This window comes from Lethenteron reissneri, chromosome 10 (assembly GCF_015708825.2).
Source record: "Lethenteron reissneri isolate LAM-NWPU_2019-01 chromosome 10, ASM1570882v1, whole genome shotgun sequence".
In the NCBI taxonomy this organism is placed as follows: Eukaryota; Metazoa; Chordata; class Hyperoartia; order Petromyzontiformes; family Petromyzontidae; genus Lethenteron; species Lethenteron reissneri.
In genome coordinates, this window is record NC_083788.1 from 941,814 (window position 1) to 965,911 (window position 24,098).

General features: G+C 55.7%; 1 protein-coding gene across 7 annotated transcripts in view; it reads left to right on the plus strand.

Annotated features, from left to right (window-relative positions):
* The window catches only part of ARFGAP1 (ADP ribosylation factor GTPase activating protein 1), a 44,032-nt gene extending 20,641 nt beyond the window's left edge, over window positions 1-23,391 (plus strand). For 3 of the 7 annotated variants that reach the window (XM_061549174.1, XM_061549178.1, XM_061549175.1), the window contains 5 exons: window positions 1,139-1,195; window positions 2,822-2,881; window positions 10,739-10,842; window positions 11,107-11,272; window positions 13,661-23,391. In XM_061549174.1, the coding sequence (XP_061405158.1) occupies window positions 1,139-1,195; window positions 2,822-2,881; window positions 10,739-10,842; window positions 11,107-11,272; window positions 13,661-13,924 (651 nt within the window). In that variant the 3' untranslated portion in view covers window positions 13,925-23,391. The remainder of the gene's footprint in view (window positions 1-1,138; window positions 1,196-2,821; window positions 2,882-10,738; window positions 10,843-11,106; window positions 11,273-13,660) is intronic. The other 4 variants (XM_061549177.1, XM_061549179.1, XM_061549180.1 and 1 more) reach the window with 2 other exon arrangements.
* The last annotated feature ends 707 nt before the right edge of the window (window positions 23,392-24,098 follow it).

The window sequence follows — 24,098 nt, forward strand, 5'->3', positions numbered from 1 at the left end:
CTTCACGTTCTGCCCGATGAGATGCACTGGTTCTTCACGTTCTGCAGAGTAGATGCCACTGGTTCTTCACGTTCTGCAGATGTAGATGCCACTGGTTCTTCACGTTCTGCAGATGTAGATGCCACTGGTTCTTCACGTTCTGCAGATGTAGATGCCACTGGTTCTTCACGTTCTGTAGGTGTAGATGCCACTGGTTCTTCACGTTCTGCAGATGTAGATGCCACTGGTTCTTCACGTTCTGCAGATGTAGATGCCACTGGTTCTTCACGTTCTGCAGATGTAGATGCCACTGGTTCTTCACGTTCTGCAGATGTAGATGCCACTGGTTCTTCACGTTCTGCAGATGTAGATGCCACTGTTCTTCACGTTCTGCAGATGTAGATGCCACTGGTTCTTCACGTTCTGCAGATGTAGATGCCACTGGTTCTTCACGTTCTGCAGATGTAGATGCCACTGGTTCTTCACGTTCTGCAGATGTAGATGCCACTGGTTCTTCACGTTCTGCAGATGTAGATGCCACTGGTTCTTCACGTTCTGCAGATGTAGATGCCACTGGTTCTTCACGTTCTGCAGATGTAGATGCCACCACCGCCATCTAATGCGCAGCGGTTGACCTTACGACTCTCGGTCCAAGCAGTGAACAGACATACGGGACAGGCTTGTTCGTTTCTCTGAAAGTCGAATGTTCGTAAACAAAGTAGTCTGTTAAGTCGACCATTCGTAAGTAGAGTGTGTTAAGTCGAGTATTCGTTAGTAGCGGAGTATGTTATTTAAAATGGTCGTAAGTAGAGGAATATGTTAAGTCAAATGTGCGTAAGTAGAGGAGTCGCTGTATTCCCCTACCTGTCACCGCCGTGTGTATCTACCCGAGCCGCTCCATCTGAACGTGACACCCCCCCCCCCCGACCCTTCCCTCGCTCTACGCTTCCACGCTTAACTGGGTCCACGCGATTCGTCGCACGCCGATGGTTCTCGTCGAAGCCCCATGACCTTTGGCCTCTCGCTCCGGTATCATCGGCGGCTGACGCGTTACCGCAAGTACGTCCAGAAGGCAGGTGGTTGACCAATAAATCCTCCCTCTCTCCCTCCTTCCCACCCTTCCTCTCCTCCCTCTCCTCCCCTCCCCCCCATCCCACAGGCATCTGAGCTAAGCCAGACGATGAGTGATAACATCATCAAGCCTGCGACAGACAAGGTGACTGTGTGGTGGGATGTTAACTCCCTCGCCTCGTCTACAGGAGGCCGTGGGGTTCGATCCCAACCCTGTCACCTGCTGCTGTGTATTTGGAGTTTGTGTGTTTTCTTTCTCTCCCCGTAGTCGCGTGGATTTTTGCCCGGGACCTCCGGTTTTTCCCTTTCACATTGAGAACCACCTTCACGCGTTTAAGATTATTTGGCCGCTAAATATTTCCACACGATGATGATAAGCCACTTCGCCGAGCTATTGTTTGTGATGGTGGCCAGGTGTCGCCCGGTAAAAGTAATTAAAATAAGAAAAAGGTGAACTCGGCCGAGGGGTGGCGACCCACTCGGCGTTCGCGAGCAGCAGCGTCGTCGCGTGGATCCAGGGGGGCGACGGCGCACGGCCGCAGAGCGTGGCGGTCGCGCTGCAGGCCTCGCCCGCGCCGACCATCCCCAACGGGGGGCGAAGCTTGCTCACGCGACTGTCACATCGCTTTGCCGAGGGCAACGCTCAAAACGGCCGCCTGTAAAAGCGATTTGCTGTTTGGAGGCTCCGTGGTTTCATTTTAAAACACGGCGGGGTGTGTGCGTGCGTTCGTTCACTTCGGCGGTGCAAGGCATCATGGGGGATTCCCATGATGCCTTGCGGCCAAAACACCCGTCACCTTGGCCTGTGTCCCGTACCGTTCGGCATGCGCAAGTCGGCGTGCGTGCATGCATGTGCGGGCCCGCACGTGTTAGTGAGCACCTATTAAGGCCGCACACAATCCACGAAAAGGGTGGTGGGGTGTGGTTTATAGCGTGTCTGGCTGCCTCCGTCTATCCCCAGCGCTGATGATTTAAACACCGCTCCAGCATCTGGGTTAAAGCTGAATTGACCTAAATGGGAGGCCCAGGACGGGTTGATTTTATATATATAATAAATAATTGCCTCTCGCCACTGATGCAAGCCGTGCCCGAGAATTGACCTCCAAATGCCTGGTTCGTAGCGCACTGGCAATAGGTGGCTAGGAGATGTTAACTATCTCGCCTGGTATACAGGATATCGTGGGTTTAACCTCGACCCTGACGCCTGCTGTATATTTGGAGTTTGTGTGTCTCTCATCATCATCACCGTGGCTAGGAGATGTTAACTACCTCGTCTGGTCTACAGGAGGTCGTGGGTTTGATCCCGACCCTGACGCCTGCTGTATAATTGGAGCTTGCATGTCGCTCTCTCTCTCCCCGTGGTCACGTGGATTGTTCTCCGGGCCCTCCGGTTTTTCTCTTTCACATTTAGAATCAACGTCGGGCACGTTTAGAAAGTATTTGGCCACTAAATTTACATGCGACGACGACAATGATGATGATGATGATGGTTGGGGTTAAGCCAATTTCGTTGAGCAATGGTCCAGGGTCGCTTCTGAATACGAACCACACAGCTGCTCAGTGGTGGGGCCTTACCGGGTAAAAAAAGAAATACAGTTTCGATGCTCACCAACAGCACTTGCCGCGATAGCCTTGTCAAAGGCTACACGGCGGGGGAGCGTCTTTGTGTGCTTGTGTTTTTGCATGTTTTGTGTGCGCGTGTCTTTTTGTGTGTTTGTCTTTGTGTGTTGTGTGTGCTGTTGCATGACGGCCACGTGCATGTATACTGTAGGTTAAGGACGGCAAGATTCTGGACGACGTGTCGTCGTCGGTCTCACACCTGGCCACCAAGGTATCCGGGAGGGCGGCGCGCAGTCGGTCACGAGCACCCACGTCGGCTCCCCCACCCCCCCTCCCCCCCCCCGAACGAAAGCCGTGGACGCTTAAACCCCCCGAGACCCACTAAAACTAACCAGCGCCGTCTCCGCGCCCGAGTCTTGCGTCCGTACAACCGGTACGGTTACGGCAGTCCCTCGGTCAACGGTTTTTATTTCTTAATCCGTCCGACGAGGCCCGCTGTAACCTGTCGCTCGAAATGTGCGGAGGAATTCACCACGAGTCTGCAAGAGTAGCCGTGGTCCACTGGGGGATAAACGTAATGTCAACTGAAGCCAAGCCCGAGGTCTAAACGCCCGTGAACGGGGGAAGCCGCCGATTGGCTGTGAGGGCTTAGCAGCCCCCACTTAACGAGCGGCTCTGATTGGCTGGAATTGGCGCGACCGCTGGCGTCGCGTGAACGCGTCGCCAGCGGTCGGAATGTTAACGGCGGTCGAAAACCATGGTTGGTGGGCAGGCGGGGTCATGACGGGGAGGAGAAACGTTAACCGATGATGTTACCGTCAACCGAGGGACTACTTTATCCTGCATGACCGACCGATAATTTCTCAAATACTGACCGATACCCTAAAAATTACTAACCGAAAACTCCTGAACCATTAACCGCAACCCCGTAACCCCACCGTGAACACGTTAAACACGTTGCCTTGTGAAAACTATCACCCACGCCTCTCCAAGAAATTTGGTTAATCGTCACGGTTCGGCGTTGCGATTATATTTTGTAATTTAATTGTTTACCGTCTCGTTAGTATGGTTCCCTCGCTCAGTTCCCGTCTTGGGTAATTTTAATTATCCCCCCCCACGCACCTCCGATGTAGCACGGTTGGCTACGTCGTGCCAAAGAAGTTCGACATACAAAGACAAAGCCCCGCCCCCCCACCCCCGTGTAGTCTTAACAGACTGTTGGGGCAAGTGCTGTTAGCGAGCAGCACCTACGAAGGCCGGCACAGCACACGAGTGGGTGGTGGGTGGCCAGCACCATGCCCGGCTGCCTTTGCCTCCCTAGTGACGATGGTTTACACACCGCACCAGGTACTCAATTGAGGCTGAGTCGACCTAGGGGAGGCCTAGGACCGATTCAGATAATCGTCACCGGTGTTGATAGCCGTGAGCGGGAATCGAACTCGGCTCGCTGGGTTCGGAACACAGCACACAGCGCTAACCGCTACACCACCGCTCCCTCTAACATACGTACGCACACACACGCACACGTGCCGACTTTGCACTTGAACGAAGCGGTGCGAGGTTAGCCTCCCGAACCAGGAGCGGTGCGCTCTTGCCTCCCGAACCAGGAGCTCTCGCCTCCATGCTCGGTGCTGCTCTCAATCCAGTCCCCGTCACCTTGAGACAGGTCTCGCAGCGAGGCTCGCCCCTCGTTGTGTTGAGTGATCACAGTCGCCGGACGCGACGCGCATCCCCGGGGTGGTCTACGCAAGAGCGCGAAGCAGCCAGGCATTCTGAGCACTCCGATGAGTCGTGAAGATGGACCTTGACCCGAGACTCCGACCATTAGTTGTATTTCCTTGACGAACGTCTCGACATGGGTGACAATAGCAGGTGGTGAACAGCTTCACGCGCTCATTGAGGCGATCTCAAAGGTGCAGGTGGTAACTCGGGGGGGGGAGGGTGGAAAAAGCAACGGGGGGGAGCCTTCCTAAGTGGAGCGGTCGGAGGAATAGAAACGAGTGTTGGAATTTTGGAATTTATAGCGAGTCCAAATGCAAACCGCATTTCCGGATAAAAAAAAAAACAATTTTTACAATTTTTCATTTGACCAGCTAAGGCCCCACAACTGAGCTATGCAGCTCTTTGTGACGCTGCCCATCACAGGTTATAGCACAACGAAGGTGGCTCATCATCAGCATCATCATCACGTGGAAATGTATCGCAGCCAAATACTCTAAATGCGTGACGTTGATTCTAAATGTGGGTGGGAAAAACCGGAGCGCCCGGAGAAAAATCCACGCGACCACGAAGAGAGAGACACGAAAACTACAGCTATACAGAGCAGGTGTCAAGGTCTGGATCATACCCACGACCTCCTGCATACCAGGCGAGGTAGTTGACATCTCCTAGCCACCGTGGCTGCGCCCTAAGTGGGGAGGTGGGAGGGAGGTGGAGGTCCTGGCAGGGGGTCCACATGGGGAGGGAGTGAGGCGGGGAGTGAGAGAGGCAGGGAGAGAGGCAGGGAGTGAGAGGAGAGGCAGGGAGTGGGAGGAGAGGCAGGGAGTGAGAGAGGCAGGGAGAGAGGCAGGGAGTGAGAGGAGAGGCAGGGAGTGGGAGGAGAGGCGGGGAGTGAGAGCGGCAGGGAGTGAGAGAGGCAGGGAGTGAGAGGAGAGGCAGGGAGTGGGAGAGGCAGGGAGTGAGAGGAGAGGCAGGGAGTGGGAGAGGCAGGGAGTGAGAGAGGCAGGGAGTGAGAGAGGCAGGGAGTGAGAGGAGAGGCAGGGAGTGAGAGAGGCGGGGAGTGAGAGAGGCAGGGAGTGAGAGGAGAGGCAGGGAGTGAGAGAGGCAGGGAGTGAGAGGAGAGGCAGGGAGTGAGAGAGGCAGGGAGTGAGAGGAGAGGCAGGGAGTGAGAGGAGAGGCAGGGAGTGAGAGAGGCAGGGAGTGAGAGAGGCGGGGAGTGAGAGAGGCGGGGAGTGAGAGGAGAGGCGGGGAGTGAGAGGAGAGGCAGGGAGTGAGAGAGGCAGGGAGTGAGAGAGGCAGGGAGTGAGAGGAGAGGCAGGGAGTGAGAGAGGCGGGGAGTGAGAGGAGAGGCGGGGAGTGAGAGGAGAGGCAGGGAGTGAGAGAGGCAGGGAGTGAGAGAGGCGGGGAGTGAGAGAGGCGGGGAGTGAGAGGAGAGGCGGGGAGTGAGAGGAGAGGCAGGGAGTGAGAGAGAGGCAGGGAGTGAGAGGAGGCAGGGAGTGAGAGGAGAGGCAGGGAGTGAGAGAGGCAGGGAGTGAGAGGAGAGGCAGGGAGTGAGAGGAGAGGCAGGGAGTGAGAGGAGAGGCAGGGAGTGAGAGAGGCAGGGAGTGAGAGAGGCAGGGGAGTGAGAGAGGGCGGGAGTGAGAGGAGAGGTCAGGGAGTGAGAGGAGAGGCAGGGGAGTGAGAGAGGCAGGGAGTGAGAGAGAGGCAGGGAGTGAGAGGAGAGGCAGGGAGTGAGAGGAGAGGCAGGGAGTGAGGAGAGGCAGGGAGTGAGAGGAGAGGCAGGGAGTGAGAGGAGAGGCAGGGGAGTGAGAGGAGAGGCAGGGAGTGAGAGGAGAGGCAGGGAGTGAGAGAGAGGCAGGGAGTGAGAGGAGAGGCAGGGAGTGAGAGGAGAGCGGGAGTGAGAGGAGAGGCAGGGAGTGAGAGGAGGCAGGGAGTGAGAGGAGAGGCAGGAGTGAGAGGAGAGGCAGGAGTGAGAGGAAGGCATGGGAGTGAGAGGAGAGGCAGGGAGTGAGAGGAGAGGCAGGGAGGAGAGGAGAGGCAGGGAGTGAGAGGAGAGGCAGGGAGTGAGAGGAGAGGCAGGGAGTGAGAGGAGAGGCAGGGAGTGAGAGGAGAGGCAGGGAGTGAGAGGAGAGGCAGGGAGTGAGAGGAGCAGGCAGTGAGTGAGAGAGAGGCAGGGAGTGAGAAGAGGCAGGAGTGCAGAGGAGAGGCGGGAGTGAGAGGAGAGGCAGGAGTGAGAGGAGAGGCAGGGAGGAGAGGAGAGGCCAGGGGAGTGAGAGGAGAGGCAGGGAGTGAGAGTGAGAGGGCAGGGAGTGAGAAGAGAGGCAGGGAGTGAGAGAGAGGCAGGGAGTGAGAGGAGAGGCAGGGAGTGAGAGGAGAGGCGGGGAGTGAGAGGAGAGGCAGGGAGTGAGAGAGAGGCAGGGATGTGAGAGGAGAGGCGGGGAGTGAGAGGAGAGGCGAGGGAGTGAGAGGCAGAGGCGAGGGCTAGGAGAGAGCGGCAGGGTGAGAGGAGAGGCAGGGAGTGAGAGGAGAGGCAGGGAGTGAGAGAGGCGGGAGTGAGAGGAGAGGCGGGGAGTGAGAGGAAGGCAGGGAGTGAGAGAGCAGGGAGTGAGAGAGGCGGGAGTGAGAGGAGAGGCGGGATGAGAGGAGAGGCAGGGAGTGAGAGAGGCAGGAGTGAGAGCGGCAGGGAGTGAGAGGAAGGGCGGGGATGAGAGGAGAGGCAGGGAGTGAGAGAGGCAGGGAGTGAGAGAGGCGGGGAGTGAGAGGAGAGGCGGGGAGTGAGAGGAGAGGCAGGGAGTGAGAGATGCAGGGAGTGAGAGCGGCGGGGAGTGAGAGAGGCAGGGAGTGAGAGAGGCAGGGAGTGAGAGAGGCAGGGAGTGGGAGGAGAGGCAGGGAGTGAGAGAGGCAGGGAGTGAGAGAGGCGGGGAGTGAGAGAGGCAGGGAGTGAGAGAGGCAGGGAGTGAGAGAGGCAGGGAGTGAGAGGAGAGGCAGGGAGTGAGAGGAGAGGCAGGGAGTGAGAGGAGAGGCAGGGAGTGAGAGAGGCAGGGAGAGAGGCAGGGAGTGGGAGGAGAGGCAGGGAGTGAGAGGAGAGGCAGGGAGTAAGAGAGGCAGGGAGTGAGAGGAGAGGCAGGGAGTGAGAGAGGCAGGGAGTGAGAGGAGAGGCAGGGAGTGAGAGAGGCAGGGAGTGAGAGGAGAGGCAGGGAGTGAGAGAGGCGGGGAGTGAGAGAGGCTGGGAGTGAGAGAGGCGGGGAGTGAGAGAGGCGGGGAGTGAGAGAGGCAGGGAGTGAGAGAGGCAGGGAGTGAGAGAGGCAGGGAGTGGGAGAGGCAGGGAGTGAGAGGAGAGGCAGGGAGTGAGAGAGGCGGGGAGTGAGAGAGGCAGGGAGTGAGAGAGGCAGGGAGTGAGAGAGGCAGGGAGTGGGAGAGGCAGGGAGTGAGAGGAGAGGCAGGGAGTGAGAGAGGCAGGGAGTGAGAGAGGCGGGGAGTGAGAGAGGCGGGGAGTGAGAGAGGCGGGGAGTGAGAGAGGCGGGGAGTGAGAGAGGCGGGAGTGAGAGAGGCAGGGAGTGGGAGAGGCAGGGAGTGGGAGAGGCAGGGAGTGAGAGGAGAGGCAGGGAGTAGAGAGGCGGGGAGTGAGAGAGGCGGGGAGTGAGAGAGGCGGGGAGTGAGAGAGGCGGGGAGTGAGAGGCGGGGAGTGAGAGAGGCAGGGAGTGAGAGGAGAGGCAGGGAGTGAGAGAGGCAGGGAGTGGGAGGAGAGGCAGGGAGTAAGAGGAGAGGCAGGGAGTGAGAGAGGCAGGGAGTGAGAGGAGAGGCAGGGAGTGAGAGAGGCAGGGAGTGAGAGGAGAGGCAGGGAGTGGGAGAGGCAGGGAGTGAGAGAGGCAGGGAGTGAGAGAGGCAGGGAGTGAGAGGAGAGGCAGGGAGTGAGAGAGGCGGGGAGTGAGAGAGGCAGGGAGTGAGAGGAGAGGCAGGGAGGGAGAGGAGAGGCAGGGAGTGAGAGAGGCAGGGAGTGAGAGAGGCAGGGAGTGAGAGAGGCAGGGAGTGAGAGAGGGAGGCGAGTGAGAGAGGCGGGGAGTGAGAGAGGCAGGGAGTGAGAGGAGAGGCAGGGAGTGAGAGCGGCGGGGAGTAAGAGAGGCAGGGAGTGAGAGAGGCAGGGAGTGAGAGAGGCAGGGAGTGAGAGGCAGGGAGTGAGAGAGGCAGGGAGTGAGAGGAGAGGCAGGGAGTGAGAGAGGCAGGGAGTGAGAGGAGAGGCAGGGAGTGAGAGAGGCAGGGAGTGAGAGCGGCGGGGAGTGAGAGAGGCAGGGAGTGAGAGGAGAGGCAGGGAGTGAGAGAGGCAGGGAGTGAGAGAGGCAGGGAGTGAGAGAGGCAGGGAGTGGGAGAGGCAGGGAGTGGAGAGAGGCAGGGAGTGAGAGAGGCAGGGAGTGAGAGAGGCAGGGAGTGAAGAGAGGCAGGGAGTGAGAGGAGAGGCAGGGAGTGAGAGAGGCAGGGAGTGAGAGCGGCGGGGAGTGAGAGGAGAGGCGGGGAGTGAGAGAGGCAGGGAGTGAGAGAGGCAGGGAGTGAGAGGAGAGGGCAGGGAGTGAGAGAGGCAGGGAGTGAGAGAGGCAGGGAGTGGGAGAGGCAGGGAGTGAGAGAGGCAGGGAGTGAGAGAGGCAGGGAGTGAGAGAGGCAGGGAGTGAGAGGAGAGGCAGGGAGTGAGAGAGGCAGGGAGTGAGAGGAGAGGCAGGGAGTGAGAGAGGCAGGGAGTGAGAGCGGCGGGGAGTGAGAGGAGAGGCAGGGAGTGAGAGAGGCAGGGAGTGAGAGCGGCGGGGAGTGAGAGAGGCAGGGAGTGAGAGGAGAGGCAGGGAGTGAGAGAGGCAGGGAGTAAGAGAGGCAGGGAGTGAGAGAGGCAGGGAGTTGAGAGAGGCAGGAGTGAGAGGAGAGGCAGGGAGTGAGAGGGGCAGGGAGTGAGAGAGGCAGGGAGTGAGAGGAGAGGCAGGGGAGTGAGAGAGGCAGGGAGTGAGAGCGGCGGGGAGTGAGAGAGGCAGGGAGTGAGAGAGGCAGGGAGTGAGAGGAGAGGCAGGGAGTGAGAGAGGCAGGGAGTGAGAGAGGCAGGGAGTGAGAGAGGCAGGGAGTGGGAGAGGCAGGGAGTGAGAGAGGCAGGGATGAGAGGAGAGGCAGGGAGTGAGAGAGGCAGGGAGTGAGAGCGGCGGGGTAGTGAAGAGGCAGGGAGTGAGAGAGGCAGGGAGTGAGAGAGGCAGGAGTGAGGAGAGGCAGGAGTGGGAGAGGCAGAGTGAGAGAGGCAGGGAGTGAGAGAGGCAGGGAGTGAGAGAGGCAGGGAGTGAGAGAGGCAGGAGTGAGTTGTGATGAGCCCGCTGTGTCCTGCAAGCACGGCGGGTGAACGCAAAGCAGCGATGAGAGGAAACAGTCTGGTAGATGGTGGGCGGGAGGGGGTGGCTTTTGACACCGGCGAAGGCATCAGCGGGGGGGCGGGGGGGGGGGCGTGAAATTCCCGGGTAGCCACGACCTTTTTTTTGCAGAAAAACAGCCAACCACAACAGCCAACCACAACAGCCAACCACAACAGCCAATCACAACAGCCAACCACAACAGCCAACCACAACAGCCAACCACACCAATCACAACAGCCAACCACAACAGCCAACCACAACAGCCAATCACAACAGCCAATCACAACAGCCAATCACAACAGCCAACCACAACAGCCAATCACAACAGCCAATCACAACGTAACGAGGAACGCATCCTCCGGCTCTCAGGAGGCCTTTCGTGCAGAGACTCCTCCTCCCGGCATTGCCCTCCAGCCCCCCACCACTAACCCTACCCCCCCCCCCATGTCTTCTGCTTTGTCTCGCCCGTTCTGCTCGCAAACACGGCACTGTCCGTCGTGACGCTGCTGCTGCTGCTGGTGGTGGTGGTGAGTGAGTTTTATCCCGGTGCGCCACGGTGGCTGCTGTATATTTGGAGTTTGCATCTCTCGCCGCGGTCGCGTGGATTGTTCTCTGGGTCCTCCGGGTTTTTCCCTCCACACATTTAGAATGGACGTGACGCCTATTTGGCTGCTGCTCTAAATGTACGCCGACTACAGGGATGGCAAGTAGCCACACGGCCGCCGCCACTCTACGATAGCCGGCGTCAAAACTGTGCCGCACGCACACGCATACACACACACACGCGCACACATACGGGCACACATACGCACGTACACACACGAGACCTCTTTACTTCCAATGCCGTTCCGATGACGGTAAACGAACGTAAATCAGAATAGAATCTGAAGAAAAACCGGGGTGACGTACAACGCACGTCATTGGAGCGGGCTAAAAAGGGTTAATACACACACACGCGCGTGCACGCGCACCCTCTACAAATTGTTAACTTGACCCCTCTCTCTCTGCAATCCCCATCGGTGCCAATCCCCCAGATGCAGGACGTGGGAGCCAAGGGCTGGAGGGAGGTGTCGAACCTGTGGTCGGGGAGACAGGGCCACGAGACGCTGCCCGGAGTCGACTCGCCACACCGAGAGGGGTAACCCACAGCGGCCTCCATTGAAGAACTCATTTCTTTACAACTGATTTGTGTGTTTAGTTTGTGGTCCTTCTCCCCGCACCTCCGATCAGCACGGTTGGCTGCGTGCGGTTCACATACATGATGGTGTTGGTGATAATGATGCGGCCGTCTGGAACGCTCTTCCTTCCGACATTAGGAAGCCACTGGAGCAGCTGTGCAACTTTTCAATCACCGCCCCCCCCCCTCTTTCACCCCACCACCCCCCCCCCCCCCCACCAATAGCGACACAGCGGCACAGAACAGCAGGAAGTGCGCTGACGGGACCTTCTGGGATGACTTTGGGCACGAGTCGCAGGCCGGGGCGCCAGCGGCTGACATCGACAACTGGGACTTTGTGAGCGAGCACAGCGCAGCGCGGACGCAGGACGGCTGGGACGGCTGGGGCGCGGTAAGTGCCAGGCCTCAACCACCGAGATAATCCCCCACTCTGGAGCCTGCAACAGACTGCTGGGGGCAAGTGCTGTTAGCGAGTAGCACCCGTGAAGGCTGGCACTGCACAGGTACTCATTTAAGGCCGAGTTGACCTAGGGGAAGCCCAGGACCGGTTGCAGATAATCATCACCGGTGTTGACCGTGAGCAGGAATCGAACTCGGGTCGGCCGGGTTCGTAGCGCAGCGCTAACTGCTGCGCCACGGCTCCCCAATGACAAAGATCCCCCTTATAGCCTGTAACAGACTTGGTGCAAGTGCTGTTAGCGAGTCCCTGTGAAGGCCGGCACGGCACACAAGGTGGTGGGTGGCCAGCACCACACCCGGGCCACCTTTGTCTCCTTGGTGTTGATGTTTACTACACACCGCACCAGGTACTTATTTGAGGCTGAGTCGACCTAGGGGAGGAAGCCCAGGTTACAGATAATAGTCAGCGGTATCGGCCGTGAGCGGGACTCGAACTCGGATTGGCCGGGCGGTGCAGTACTCACGCCACCATTTCCCCGCAGTGCACTGTGCCAGCAACATTTGATCATTTTCGCTTTGAATACGAGTTAAATAAGGAGGAATGCTTCGTGATTATCGAAGGTGGAGTAGGGGGGTTGCCACAGTGTAACGATTCACGTGCCGATTTAAACACTGGCCATTAGGAGACGTTGTTTTATATTCGCTGCCACTGTTTTTTTGTGCCCGTGAGCGAGACTCAAACTCGGATCGACGGATTCGTATCGCTATGCGCTCACCTCTGCACCACCAAGCCGCAGTCATGAGCCAAGTGCACCAGCTCACTCACCAGCTCACTCGCCCGCTCGCTCAACAGCTCGCTCACCAGCTCGCTCACCAGCTCGCCCGCTCGCCCGCCAGCTCACTCACCAGCTCGCTCACCAGCTCGCTCACCAGCTCACCCGCTCGCCTGCCAGCTCACCAGCTCGCTCACCAGTTCGCCCGCTCGCCCGCCAGCTCACTCACCAGCCCGCTCACCAGCTCGCTCACCAGCTCACTCGCTCACCAGCTCGCTCGCCAGCTCGCTCGCCAGCTCGCCCGCCCGTTCACCCGCTCACCATCTCGCTCACCCACTCACTAACCCACTCGCTTGCCCAATCATTTTCCTTCGTGGAATATTGTGGGGGCATGAATCCTAGCAATTGCGCACGTTTATTTCCTTTTTCCGAGCGTTGGCACGCGATGGCAGCAGACACAATCCCCGCTCACCCCAACCTACAAATGCCGATACTTGCATTGGCTTTGTATTGTTTTGGTATTCTCTGGTCTGACACTGGTAGTGATACAAGGCCAATCGGTTTCAAAGACAACGCCATCTGTTATTATCAGAGCTTGTTTTGTTTGCATGTTCACCACAAGCGCCGCGTGTGGTTAACGCGGTACTTGATGCCTTGCGAGAGGTTTCTGTTTGGTGTTTAAACATCTGAACACAACTCCTGTTTCATTGCCAGAAAGGGTAAACACCGATTATTATTATTATTATGTTTTTCCTCTGGTTGCTTTCCACAAAAACCCAACGAGCGGCTGCTCACGTGGAATATCGCGACCGGTCACAAGAGGGCCTCACCGCCTGGCCCGTGGATAAACTAAAACTATTTAAACTATTTTATTTCACCAGGTAAAGCTGGTTATCACAAATTATAGTTCTACGAAAGTGAGATTATCATCATCGTCATCACGTGGACATTTCTAGCAGTAGCCAATATACTCTAAACGCGTGACGTCGATTCTAATTGTGAAAGTTCGCAAGTCGATGAGTCCCTGGAAAAACTAGAAACTATTTTAGTTTCACCGGGTAAGGCCCCCACTGAGCTATGTAGCTCTTTTGTCAGAAGCGACCTGGCGAGCACAAATGGTAGCCCACACGGAAGTGGCTCATCGTCACGTGGACATTTAGAGCAGCCACATACTCGAGATCCCGTGACGTTGATTCTCAACGTGGAAGGAAAAACCGGAGGACTTGGAGAAATATCCACGCGACCACGGAGAGAGAGAGAGCGACACGCAAGCTCCAGTTATACAGCAGCAGGCGTCAGGGTCGGGATCGAACCCACGACCTCCTCTATACCAGGCGAGGTAGTCAACATGTTCTAGCCACCGCGGCGTAAATCGTCGCCAGCCACGATGAACCCACCGCTGAAGGCCATTGTCTTCCATCACGTCATCGCGATGAGACGATCCATCCATCCACCTCCGGCACACGAGTCCCACTCTGTTGCTCCACCTCTGCGGTGGACGTCCGCTCGGGCGGGATTTCCTTTGACTTCAAGCGGTAACAACTTTGTTTTTCCTTTCGACGGAAGTTCACGGCCCCCCGGTGTTCCGCGCGACTCTCTTTCTCCAGGAGCAAGACGACAAGAAGGGCGGCAGGGGCGGTGGCGGTGGCGGCAGGGGCGGCGGCGGCGGCGGTGCCGGCGATCCACGCCGGCAGGACAGCTGGGATGCCTCCTGGGATTCCGGCTGGGACGTCGGGAAGAAGGAGAAGAGCAAAGCGAACGACGGCGCTGGCGGCGACGCAGGAGGAGGTGGGGGAGCCGTCGACAGCAGCAGCAGCAAGCGGGCAGCCAAGGCTGAGGAGCAAGACGCCTGGGACGCCGTGGGGTGGTAGCCGGCATGGGAGAGACGCTCGCTGGGTGCGCGAGCGAGGCCACGCTCCCCCAGCGGTGGCCCCTCCTCCGAGTTGCGACGGCGAGGCGGATGTGGTACTGGACTGGGGGGTTCGTCGTATCCAGCGTCGGTGGGGGGGGGCGGCGGCGTCCGATGTCCGGGTCGGTGGCGCGTTAAATGTCATCTCGGTCGGTCTTCGTCGGTGTGGTGAATTCTTGACAGGGAGGGGAGCAGTCCACGTCTCTCTCTCGGTGCTCCTGCCACGCTCTCTTCTGTCCGTGCTTTGCGCCCTCCAGCGTCTCGTCCCCCCCCCTCCTCCCCGCCGCTGTGACCCAAACTCGGCCAAAGTCACCTCAAAGTCAGGATTTTTTAGCGAGGGGGGGTGAGAGGATTGGTCGGCACGTGTGCGTGCGTACGTACATTGGACTTGCTCCGCATCACCGCACGTCGCCAGCCGTGGTAAGGGGAGGTGCGGGGTTGGGGTGTGGAACATGCGACCAAGTTTCAGGTGTCCGCGGTGCCGGGTGACGTTGCTGCTACTCTACTCGCGTGGCTCCCAATTGAGTAGTTGCAGGTGAACAAAAAACCGTCAGCATTGGGGCCACGTTCCGGAAAGTGGGAAATCGTTTTCAACCTCGAGGCAGTCTGAAACAAATAGGCGGAGCATCGGTCCGTACGCTGGTCGTGATATGGTTTACGAAACGTCGATCCGAGACCGGGCCTGCGGTGAATAGCTTCACGGGAGATTGACTCGAAGCGCCTTATAAACGACGACGTGAGATATTCGTTCGTCATTAGTTGTGATGCCCGTGACAGCGATTCCCCTCTGTGTGGTTTGGCTGGGGGGGGGGGGGGTGTTTCGGCCCCAAGGCCCCCTTATCGATTTTTGGTTTTCTTCCTCTCTGTGCGCAGGCAATTACAACATCGACGCCGGGACACGTCGGCTCAATCTTAGAGGCCCCAGTGCATTCGTCCCTCCAAATTGCAGACGACGGCGAAGCGGTTTCGTTCGTTACACCTGCAGAGTGGAAACTGACGCTCGGCAACACGAATAACGCGGCCTGCGACAACATTGTACTCGCTGCAGTGCCGCCGCCGGCTTTTGATAGCGAGTAATTAAAACCTTTTAATAGCGAGTAAGTAAAACCTTTTGATAGCGAGTAATTAAAACCTTTTGATAGCGAGTAAGTAAAACCTTTTGATAGTAATTAATTAAAATCAAGCCGTCAGGATTTCCTTCACGACTAGCTGCCGTGGGTCTTACACGAGCCCAGCCCCGCGTCGAAATGAATCGCAGCCGAATACTCTAAAAACACGCGGCGATGTCGATTATAAATGCGGAGGAGGGAAAAAGCACGGGAGCCGGAGATAAATCCAGGCGACCACGGGCAGAGAGAGAGAGAGAGACACCGCAAACTCCAAATGCACAGCAGGCGTCAGGGGTCAGGGATCGAACCCACGATCTCCTGTATACCTGGCGAGGTAGTTAACATCTCGCCACTGCCGCCGTCACTGCTGTTGATGTATTTTAAGTGTTGGGGGGGGGGGGGGGGGCGGGGAATGACTGTGCAGACATTGGCACTCCGAGGGATGTTCAGGAAATTAAAATTAAAACTGATGGAGGGGATCCCTTGACGCGTGATGTGCCCACTGAGCAAAGACAAAGATCCCCGTATAGCCTCAACAGATTGTTGGGGCAAGTGCTGTTAGCGAGCACCTTTGAAGGCCGGCACTGGCACACCAGGGTATGGGTGGCTCGACCGTCTTTGTCTCCCCAGTCGTGATGTTTTACACGCCGCACCAGGTACTCATTTGAGGCCGAGTCGACCTAGGGGAGGCCCAGGACCGGTTCAGATAATCGTGACCGGCGTTGGCCGTGAGCGGGAATCGAACTCGGGTCGCCGGGTTGGTAGTGCAGCGCAGCGCTAACCGCCACGCTACCGCTCCCCACACTCGCACACAGACACAGACACACTCGCACACAGACACACTCGCACACAGACACAGACACACTCGCACACAGACACAGACACACTCGCACACAGACACACTCGCACACAGACACAGACACACTCGCACACAGACACACTCGCACACAGACACACTCGCACACAGACACAGACACACTCGCACACAGACACACACACACTCGCACACAGACACAGACACACACACAGACACACTCGCAGACACACACAGACACACTCGCACACAGACACACACACACAGACACACTCGCACACAGACACACTCGCACACAGACACACTCGCACACAGACACTCGTACACAGACACACTCACACACAGACACACTCGCACACAGACACAGACACACTCGCACTTGCACACAGACACACTCACACTTGCGAGTCTGCCTGGAGCCGTCTGCCGAGGGTTCCGTTGAGCGAGCGCGAACCGTCTTTCTCGCGTCGGGTCACACCGACCACTCTCTCATTTCAGTGTTCCGGTCGCCGTGATAAAAACACTCGAAGGGAAACAATAATGACGGTAACGTCACGGTCGTAGATTCACATCGGGTCTTCGTTGGTGCCCAAGAGGAGTTGGTGAACTCCGGCTCAATGAAAGGCTGTGGGATCTTGGCTGGTGGGAGGAAAACAAAAAACGTCTCTTGAATAACTTGGAGCTGTTTTTTTTAGGCTTAGCCCCAACTGGGACTGGAGTCCAACATCACGTCGCTTGAACCTAAAACCTTTGGGTGCTTGTACATTTTATGATGACAAATTCTATTCGTTTCAAGCTCCAATCTTTCCCATGGCTCTTTGCGTCTGTTGCTTATTGCTTGATTATTTTTTACTTTCAGCCTTGTCAATCCACGCCGGTTTGACGATACTTTACCACCACGCCGGTCAGTGCGGGCTGATGAAGTTGTCGGAGGAAGCCAGGAAGCGGTTCATGCGTCGCTCGTCACGTGTTCACCACGGTTCATGCGTCGCTCGTCACGTGTTCACCACGGTTCGTGTGTTGCTCGTCACGTGTTCACGGTTCACGCGTCGCTCGTCACGTGTTCACCATGGTTCATGTGTCGCTCGTCACGTGTTCACCACGGTTCATGCGTCGCTCGTCACGTGTTCACCACGGTTCGTGTGTCGCTCGTCACGTGTTCACCACGGTTCATGTGTCGCTCGTCACGTGTTCACCACGGTTCGTGTGTCGCTCGTCACGTGTTCACCACGGTTCATGTGTCGCTCGTCACGTGTTCACCACGGTTCATGCGTCGCTCGTCACGTGTTCACCACGGTCCATGCGTCGCTCGTCACGTGTTCACCACGGTTCATGCGTCGCTCGTCACGTGTTCACCATGGTTCATGTGTCGCTCGTCACGTGTTCACCACGGTTCATGCGTCGCTCGTCACGTGTTCACCATGGTTCACGTGTCGCTCGTCATGTGTTCACCACGGTTCACGCGTCGCTCGTCACGTGTTCACCACGGTTCGTGTGTTGCTCGTCACGTGTTCACCATGGTTCACGCATCGCTCGTCACGTGTTCACCATGGTTCACGCGTCGCTCATCACGTGTTCAGCATGGCCAGGAATCGACCTCGAGGTCACGGGCCTCTCAGCCCTAACACCACCGCTCCTCTTCCCAAAGCCGTCCGAGTGCTCGCCGCCACTCGGGAGCGAGCAGCTCCAGGACGCGGCCAGTACGGGACGACGGTGCCCGGCGCCCTCCGCTCCCACCGCGAGCGTGTTCTGTGTTTTAAAACGCAGCGGCCGTGCTCGCCGCGGCGACTCCCGACCACTGCACTCGCGACGACTTGCTATTGGACGCAGGAGTGGTTTGGGGGGGCCAGTAGGGCTGCCGAGTGAGGATTAGGGGGGGCAACGGAATCGTGATACGCCGCTTAGGAGAGGAGTGATCTTTGGTGACATTTGGTGGTGCAGGGCCTACCCTAGCGCCAGCCCGGACCCCACGGTGTCCCGCGTGCGTGCTCAGTAGCTGTTGAGGCTAATTCCACCTACACGCCACCGCTGCTGCAAAATGTATGGTTTTTTTCCGTCGATTTGACACCAAATGTTTAACGAACGCAAAAAAAAGCCAAAACTTTTCCATCTAATCGGCGATGCGTGCCGTGGTCGCATCCTTGTAGCGGCACTGATCGGGCACCGGAGGGGTTTGTTTAACATCCGCGTGCGTGCACGTGCGTGTGCCAGAAGGCAGGGGGCGGGTGTTGCTGTCGAGCGGCAAAGGAGGTGCGCGCACGCTCGCGCGATTGTCTCTCGCACCATAATTGGATAACGTGAAGGGGGGGGGAGGCGCGTTTGATCGCGCGGTTGCCCTCTGCAACTTAACTAAAAAGAACTAAAACTGTTCGCTCCCCGCTCCCCCTCTGTTGTCGGTATGAATGGACCAAGAGAAACGAAGTGAAACGCGCTGCTCGAGGGAGCGGGAGCTGAAACGCGTTCAGGACAACCTCAAGGGCAAACGGCAATGTGCAATAGTGCCGGCATTTAAGAAACCGGGGCGGCGCTGTTTAGGCCGCTTGCTGCAGTCCAGCCGGCGCGCGTTGTGTACGCGGGGGGTGGGGTGGGTGGGATTCGTGCATTCGCGTACGGCAGAGAGAGAGCGGGGGGGGAACGACTTACCAAAACGCCACCGGTGAAAGTGAATATAAAAAAACAAAGAATTATTATTATAAGTGTGCCGTTAAACCCGCCGCCGCCCGTCACGGACAATTTGGCGAGGTTCGCCCGCGTAAACAAGACGTGCCGATTGTAGATTTGATAGTTTGGCACACCGATTGTATGTGTGTGTCGGAGAGTAAAAAACAACCCAAGACGTTCACAATACGAGTAACCACGACGTTTCGCCGGTGATTACCACAAACAACAACAACAACCAGCCAAGCCTATCTAGGCAACGGCCACAATTGTGGAGAATTCCTCCCGTTTTGGTCTTAAATGGAGCGGTCGATGTCATCGCTGTGGGCCTGTCGGGTTAATAATGGTCGCGTTCGGCCCAACAAGTAGAACTACTGCTGCGCTCTGTGCGCCACGTGATTCGTCGTTGTCGCCGTTGTTGCTGCTGCATACACCACCCACGCTGTTCGTTTTCGGCACGAGGCTCCTGCTGCGTTTTGAGAATTGAGGTCTCAAATGCGGCACAGAGATGGGCAGGTTTCCTGAGACCCCCCCCCCCGCCCCCCCAACTCGTCACGGCGAGCCCAGAGGTGGGCTTTGGCTTTTCGAGGCCACATTCTCCCTGATGAGGGCCCAGTAAAAAGTCAAAAACGGCCCAGCTCCTGCAATCGAGACGAACGCTCGTGGTGAGCGTTATCGGGAATTAAATGTAGCTCCTCGGTAGGAAGATTTCCTTGCCCTGTCGCGCATTCGTAATTAAAGTAGTTGGCCGGAACCTGCATGAAAAACCGTGGAATCACCGATGTTTGTTTCAACCCCGCTTCCTACCGTGTTTCTGCACGTGCATGGATACACAGCTGTGCATGACTGTATTTTACAAACGATACTCCAGCTGACACACCATCGTCGTGACCACGTCACCAGGATCGTGCCCCGATCTCGTCTCGGATCTCTGACGCTCAGCAGGCGTGCGCTTGCGGATGGGTGACCACGACGCAGAATGGGGTTGTCGTCCAGGTGGCTGCCGGGATCCATTCGGGACATTTGGTCAAATGCATTGTTGTGTTGCAGTTATACGCTCCCACGTCCTTTGCTCCCCAGTTTCACTAACCCAGTGACCGGCGTGGCGAAGTATGGTCAAGTAGCCCCCCTCCCCCAACGGCCTGCACAGTATGGGGGGAGGATGCCCTCATCCAGCTCACCATCGTGTGGAAATGTCGAGCAGCAGCCAAATACTCTAAACGTGACGTCGATTCGAAATGCGGAGGGGAAAATACCTGAGGACCCGGAGAAAAATCCACACGACCATGGGGAGAGAGAGAGACACACACCACAAACTCCAAATAATGGAACCCACGCCCTCCTGTATACCAGGCGAAGTAGTTAACATCTCGCGGCAGTATTAACCAGGGCGGCCGCTTGGGTTCGCACCACAAACATCTGCAACGGGGCGGCCAACGTGCTACCGCACGGGTCACCGCCCCTGCCGAATCTATTGCACAATACGATAGAACCCCTCTTAACGACGGTGATTGGTGCCACAAAACCGGCCGTTAAGTGACTTGGTCGTTAAGCGAGTATAGGAAATGCACGTTAAAGACTTAATTCGTTCCGATAGCATCGAAAGTTACCTCACCAAAATATACGCACTTTAATATACTTAAACAATTGATATTAATACATGAAGATACTAACAAAATGATAAACACATAGTTTCAAAAAAAGGCTTAATGCATTCATATTTACTGTACCTAGAACAGCACGCCGTTAACAGGGGAATGGTCGGTAAGCGAACACATTGGGCTCCTAGAGGCCTGTCATTAAGCGATTAGTCGTTAACAGGGGTTCTACTCCACTAATATTGAAACCAATTCTAACGCTCTCCGTTTACGACGGGGAAAACTCATCAAACAGAACACGTTCATGCAGGGGCTGGAGAATGATGAATCGTGAGCGGCAAGTGGTGGTAATAGCACGAAAAATGTGATTATTCGACGTGAGAGAGATGCGATTGTGACCACAAGATCGGTCCTCCTGCGATGCGCGCGTCACGTGATGCCACGGTACTGCATGCCCAGCGCCTCCCTCGTTATTCGCGGCGAGGGAAGCAGATTTCGCGGATAATGATATTGGCCGAGGAAAACCTTTTAAATGATTTACCGTAAATAAATACATGAGCTATTAAATACGTGACGATTATCGTGACACAATTTGAATTGGTCATAATAAACAAAGTAAATACTAAATAAATATAAAAGGATTAAATAATAGTTTATAATGAACTTACCTTATTTCATCATATTCTCTCTCATCACTTTTTCTCATCGCTTTACCTCTCATCGCTTTATCTCTCGTCACTTTATCGCATCACTTTATCTCGCATCACATTCTCTCTCATTACTTTCTTTATCCGTGGACAGCCCAATTCGTGAATAACGCACCTTTGCCGCCTACGAATAACCTTTTGTGCGTAACGTTTACACTCCGTCTTGCGCCGTTTACACTCCGTCTTGCGTCGTCGACTGCAACGCAATATCAGCAGCGGGATGCGTTTAGGTTATTTTTCTTGTTAAAATTTAAATAGATCCGAAATGATTTTGGTTACCAATGCGTGGGTAGGTGGGAAACCATTTGCCAATCCACTGCCTGATTAATGCCCCGCCACGCTCTATCGGTCAGGGGGTTTGTTTGACCATACTTCACCAGGATTTTGTGATGGGTGGGGAGGGTGGCCAGGGACCTGTTCATATATCAATTGCAGCCAATATTAACAGGGACTGGGAATAGAACTCATGCCTCTGGGTATCGTCGCAACCGCTCCATTTTGCGAGTCGTTAAAGTTAATACGGAGAGTGGTGCAGGGGTGGGGCTTCACACACCCATTCTCTACACGTTGCTGTTGTTGTTCAATGGCGATTTTAGCCGTATACTCAAGTTTGGCAAAAAAAAATGTTTTTTTATATTTGTGTTGCTGTAGTAACCATGTCATTTTGCCAGACGTTCTGGCGTTTTAAAGTAGTTTCCTTTAACGCATAATTCCACACCACCCGATTTGCTTGTCAATTACCGAGTACAAGCTTGGGGCTCGCCGACAGACATGCCACTGAAGCAATTCGAGTAGTGACGTCGCCAATGATTACAACAACCTGCATCATCAGGCGACAGCCAGTTGTGCTGCTGGTTGTAATTAGTGGCGAAACGTCACTCGAATTGCAAATGTTGTAGGTTTACTCTCCAACACAAGCGGTGTGCTGTACTGGTAACAAATTTGCACGTTTTGTTTTTGGGACAAACCTTAATAATTGGCTGTGTCGGGTGGTGGTGGGGTTTAACGACACATTTATATTTACGCGATCCAACCCATTTATTCTGGGGATTTCCAAAGCGTGGCGTGATGCCAAAAAAAAAGATGTTTAAGACTTCGTCACATTATCAGCAGGACATGGTTTTCACGTCATCTAACAAATCCCAAATTTAATTATCACCTGGAAATAAAGACTTGAGAGAGAGAATATTGTTTGTAAATTAATTTTGTAAATTTTTCACTAAGTTTATCCCGATTGTGCTGTTGGCGGCATGAGATAGACATCTCCTGAACGACCGCGCGAAAGCGAATTCCGTTGCAGAGCTACCTCCAAGACCCACACACAGAGCATCTCACTTCCCACGTTGGTGAACGGCATGCGGAAGCGGATATCAAAGAGCTACCTCTGAGATTCCTTCGAGTGACCTCTCTGGTGCACGCATGCTATGGGGGCAGCCACATGCCACTCGCTCGGCTACACCAGAGTAAATGCTCGCCGTGCCACGGACAAACTCGTAGTTTTAATTCTCTAGAGCTGTAATTTCGCCAACTTAAGTGCACAACCAGAATGTGATGCGTGTTTTATTTGTGCTGTCGTTGCTGACCAGGCTAACTGGCCCCCCGCTGACTTACAACTACTACAAATTAGGGATTGACTGAACTGCCTTGCGAGCGATGGATTTCAAGGGGGCCTTCGTTCATTGTTAAATAGCAGCTGCCGATCGTGGTGCGTTACGGGGCAGGCGTGTGGATCTTTTTTCTTGTCGTACGGCTGACGTAGATGCAGAGAAACAACGACAATTTCACATTCCGGTGGTCAAGCCAGACAACCGCGTCAGGCGCAGCCGAGTAGTAGTAGTGTATCATCGCTGTGTGGACAATAGTGGCTGAACGGTCGCGTGCTCTGGGGAATCGTGTCGACCATTACGAACCCATTGGGGTTGCGAACCGTATTGCCGAGTGTTAATTTAAGTGTGATGTTGTGCCGTCTTCTGTAACTGTACCCTATTCATTGACCCTTTCCCGTTCCGATGACGTGCATACGTACGTACACGTCATGAGTTGTTCTTCCAATTCTATTGCCGTGTTAATTTAAGAAAAAGCTGAAATAAAATCACGTTATCGTTACCGAGGCTCCCACAAGGCCATGCTGGAGGGCCGTGTGTGGTACAGTTTGGCCGCCGGCTATCGTCGAGTGGCAGCGGTGGTGTCGCTAACAGTTCTCTGCGGTGACAATGTAAACTTAAAACTACGGCGCTACTACGCCTCTAAATATAATTAACGCGAACCGTTCGCGCGTTCCGAGATTCGGCGGTGAATGGGACGCCCACCACCCTGCAACTTGCGGACGTCTTGGAGCGGGAAAGCGATCAATGTTCTCCCGTGTGTGTTCCCACCCCACCTCACCCCCACCGCGGGTGATCGTATTGCATGGCAGCGCAACGCCTTAATAACGTTTACCAAATCGGGCGTTGCAGTTTGCTGTAAATTCAACTTCGTGACGAGCTTTGAGCGAAACGGTTTTAAGTGGAATGCAATCTCATTAAACTATCGAGTCTTTTTTTTCTCAGCGTTGTGCAGTTTTCGCTCTCTCTCGAATGCCGAGATCAAAAGCGTTAACGCATTGCCTCTGGCAACAATAAACTCTCGTTGAGATGATTTGCTGTGGACGAACCGTGAGCGTTGAAGCGTCGCTGTTTGAGAAAACCGCACGAACATTTACCGTAGGGTCTGCCCTAAACCCCGGATGCTGAAAGGTTTTGTCTTTGACAGCTTGCGACGTAACAGCCCCCCCCCTTCCTCCCAGTGACGTCGGTACACGTGACATCGGCACTCATCGGCTGCGATTGCCCAAAGCATGAAGACAAAGATCTCCTGTATAGCCTTAACAGACTGTTGGGGCAAGTGCTGTTAGCGAGCACCTATGAAGGCCAGAACAGCACACGAGGGAGTGTGGCCAGCACCATGCTCAGCCGCCTTTGTCTCCCCAGTGATGTTTTTTACACACCGCACCAGGTACTCATTTGAGGCCCAGGACCAGTTCAGATAATCGTCGCTGGTGAGCAGAAATCGAACTCGGGTCGCCAGGTTTGTAGCGCAGCGCTAACCGCTGCACCACAGCTCCCCACACAACAGAACCATGACGAAGACTGAATGGCTGATTCACACACTGAACGGTAACTTCACCGCTCCGCTACTCCTGACGCAATTATCCGGCTCGGCCACCGCAATGTAACATGACGGTTGTTGCTGTTACATCAGTGGGGGGGGG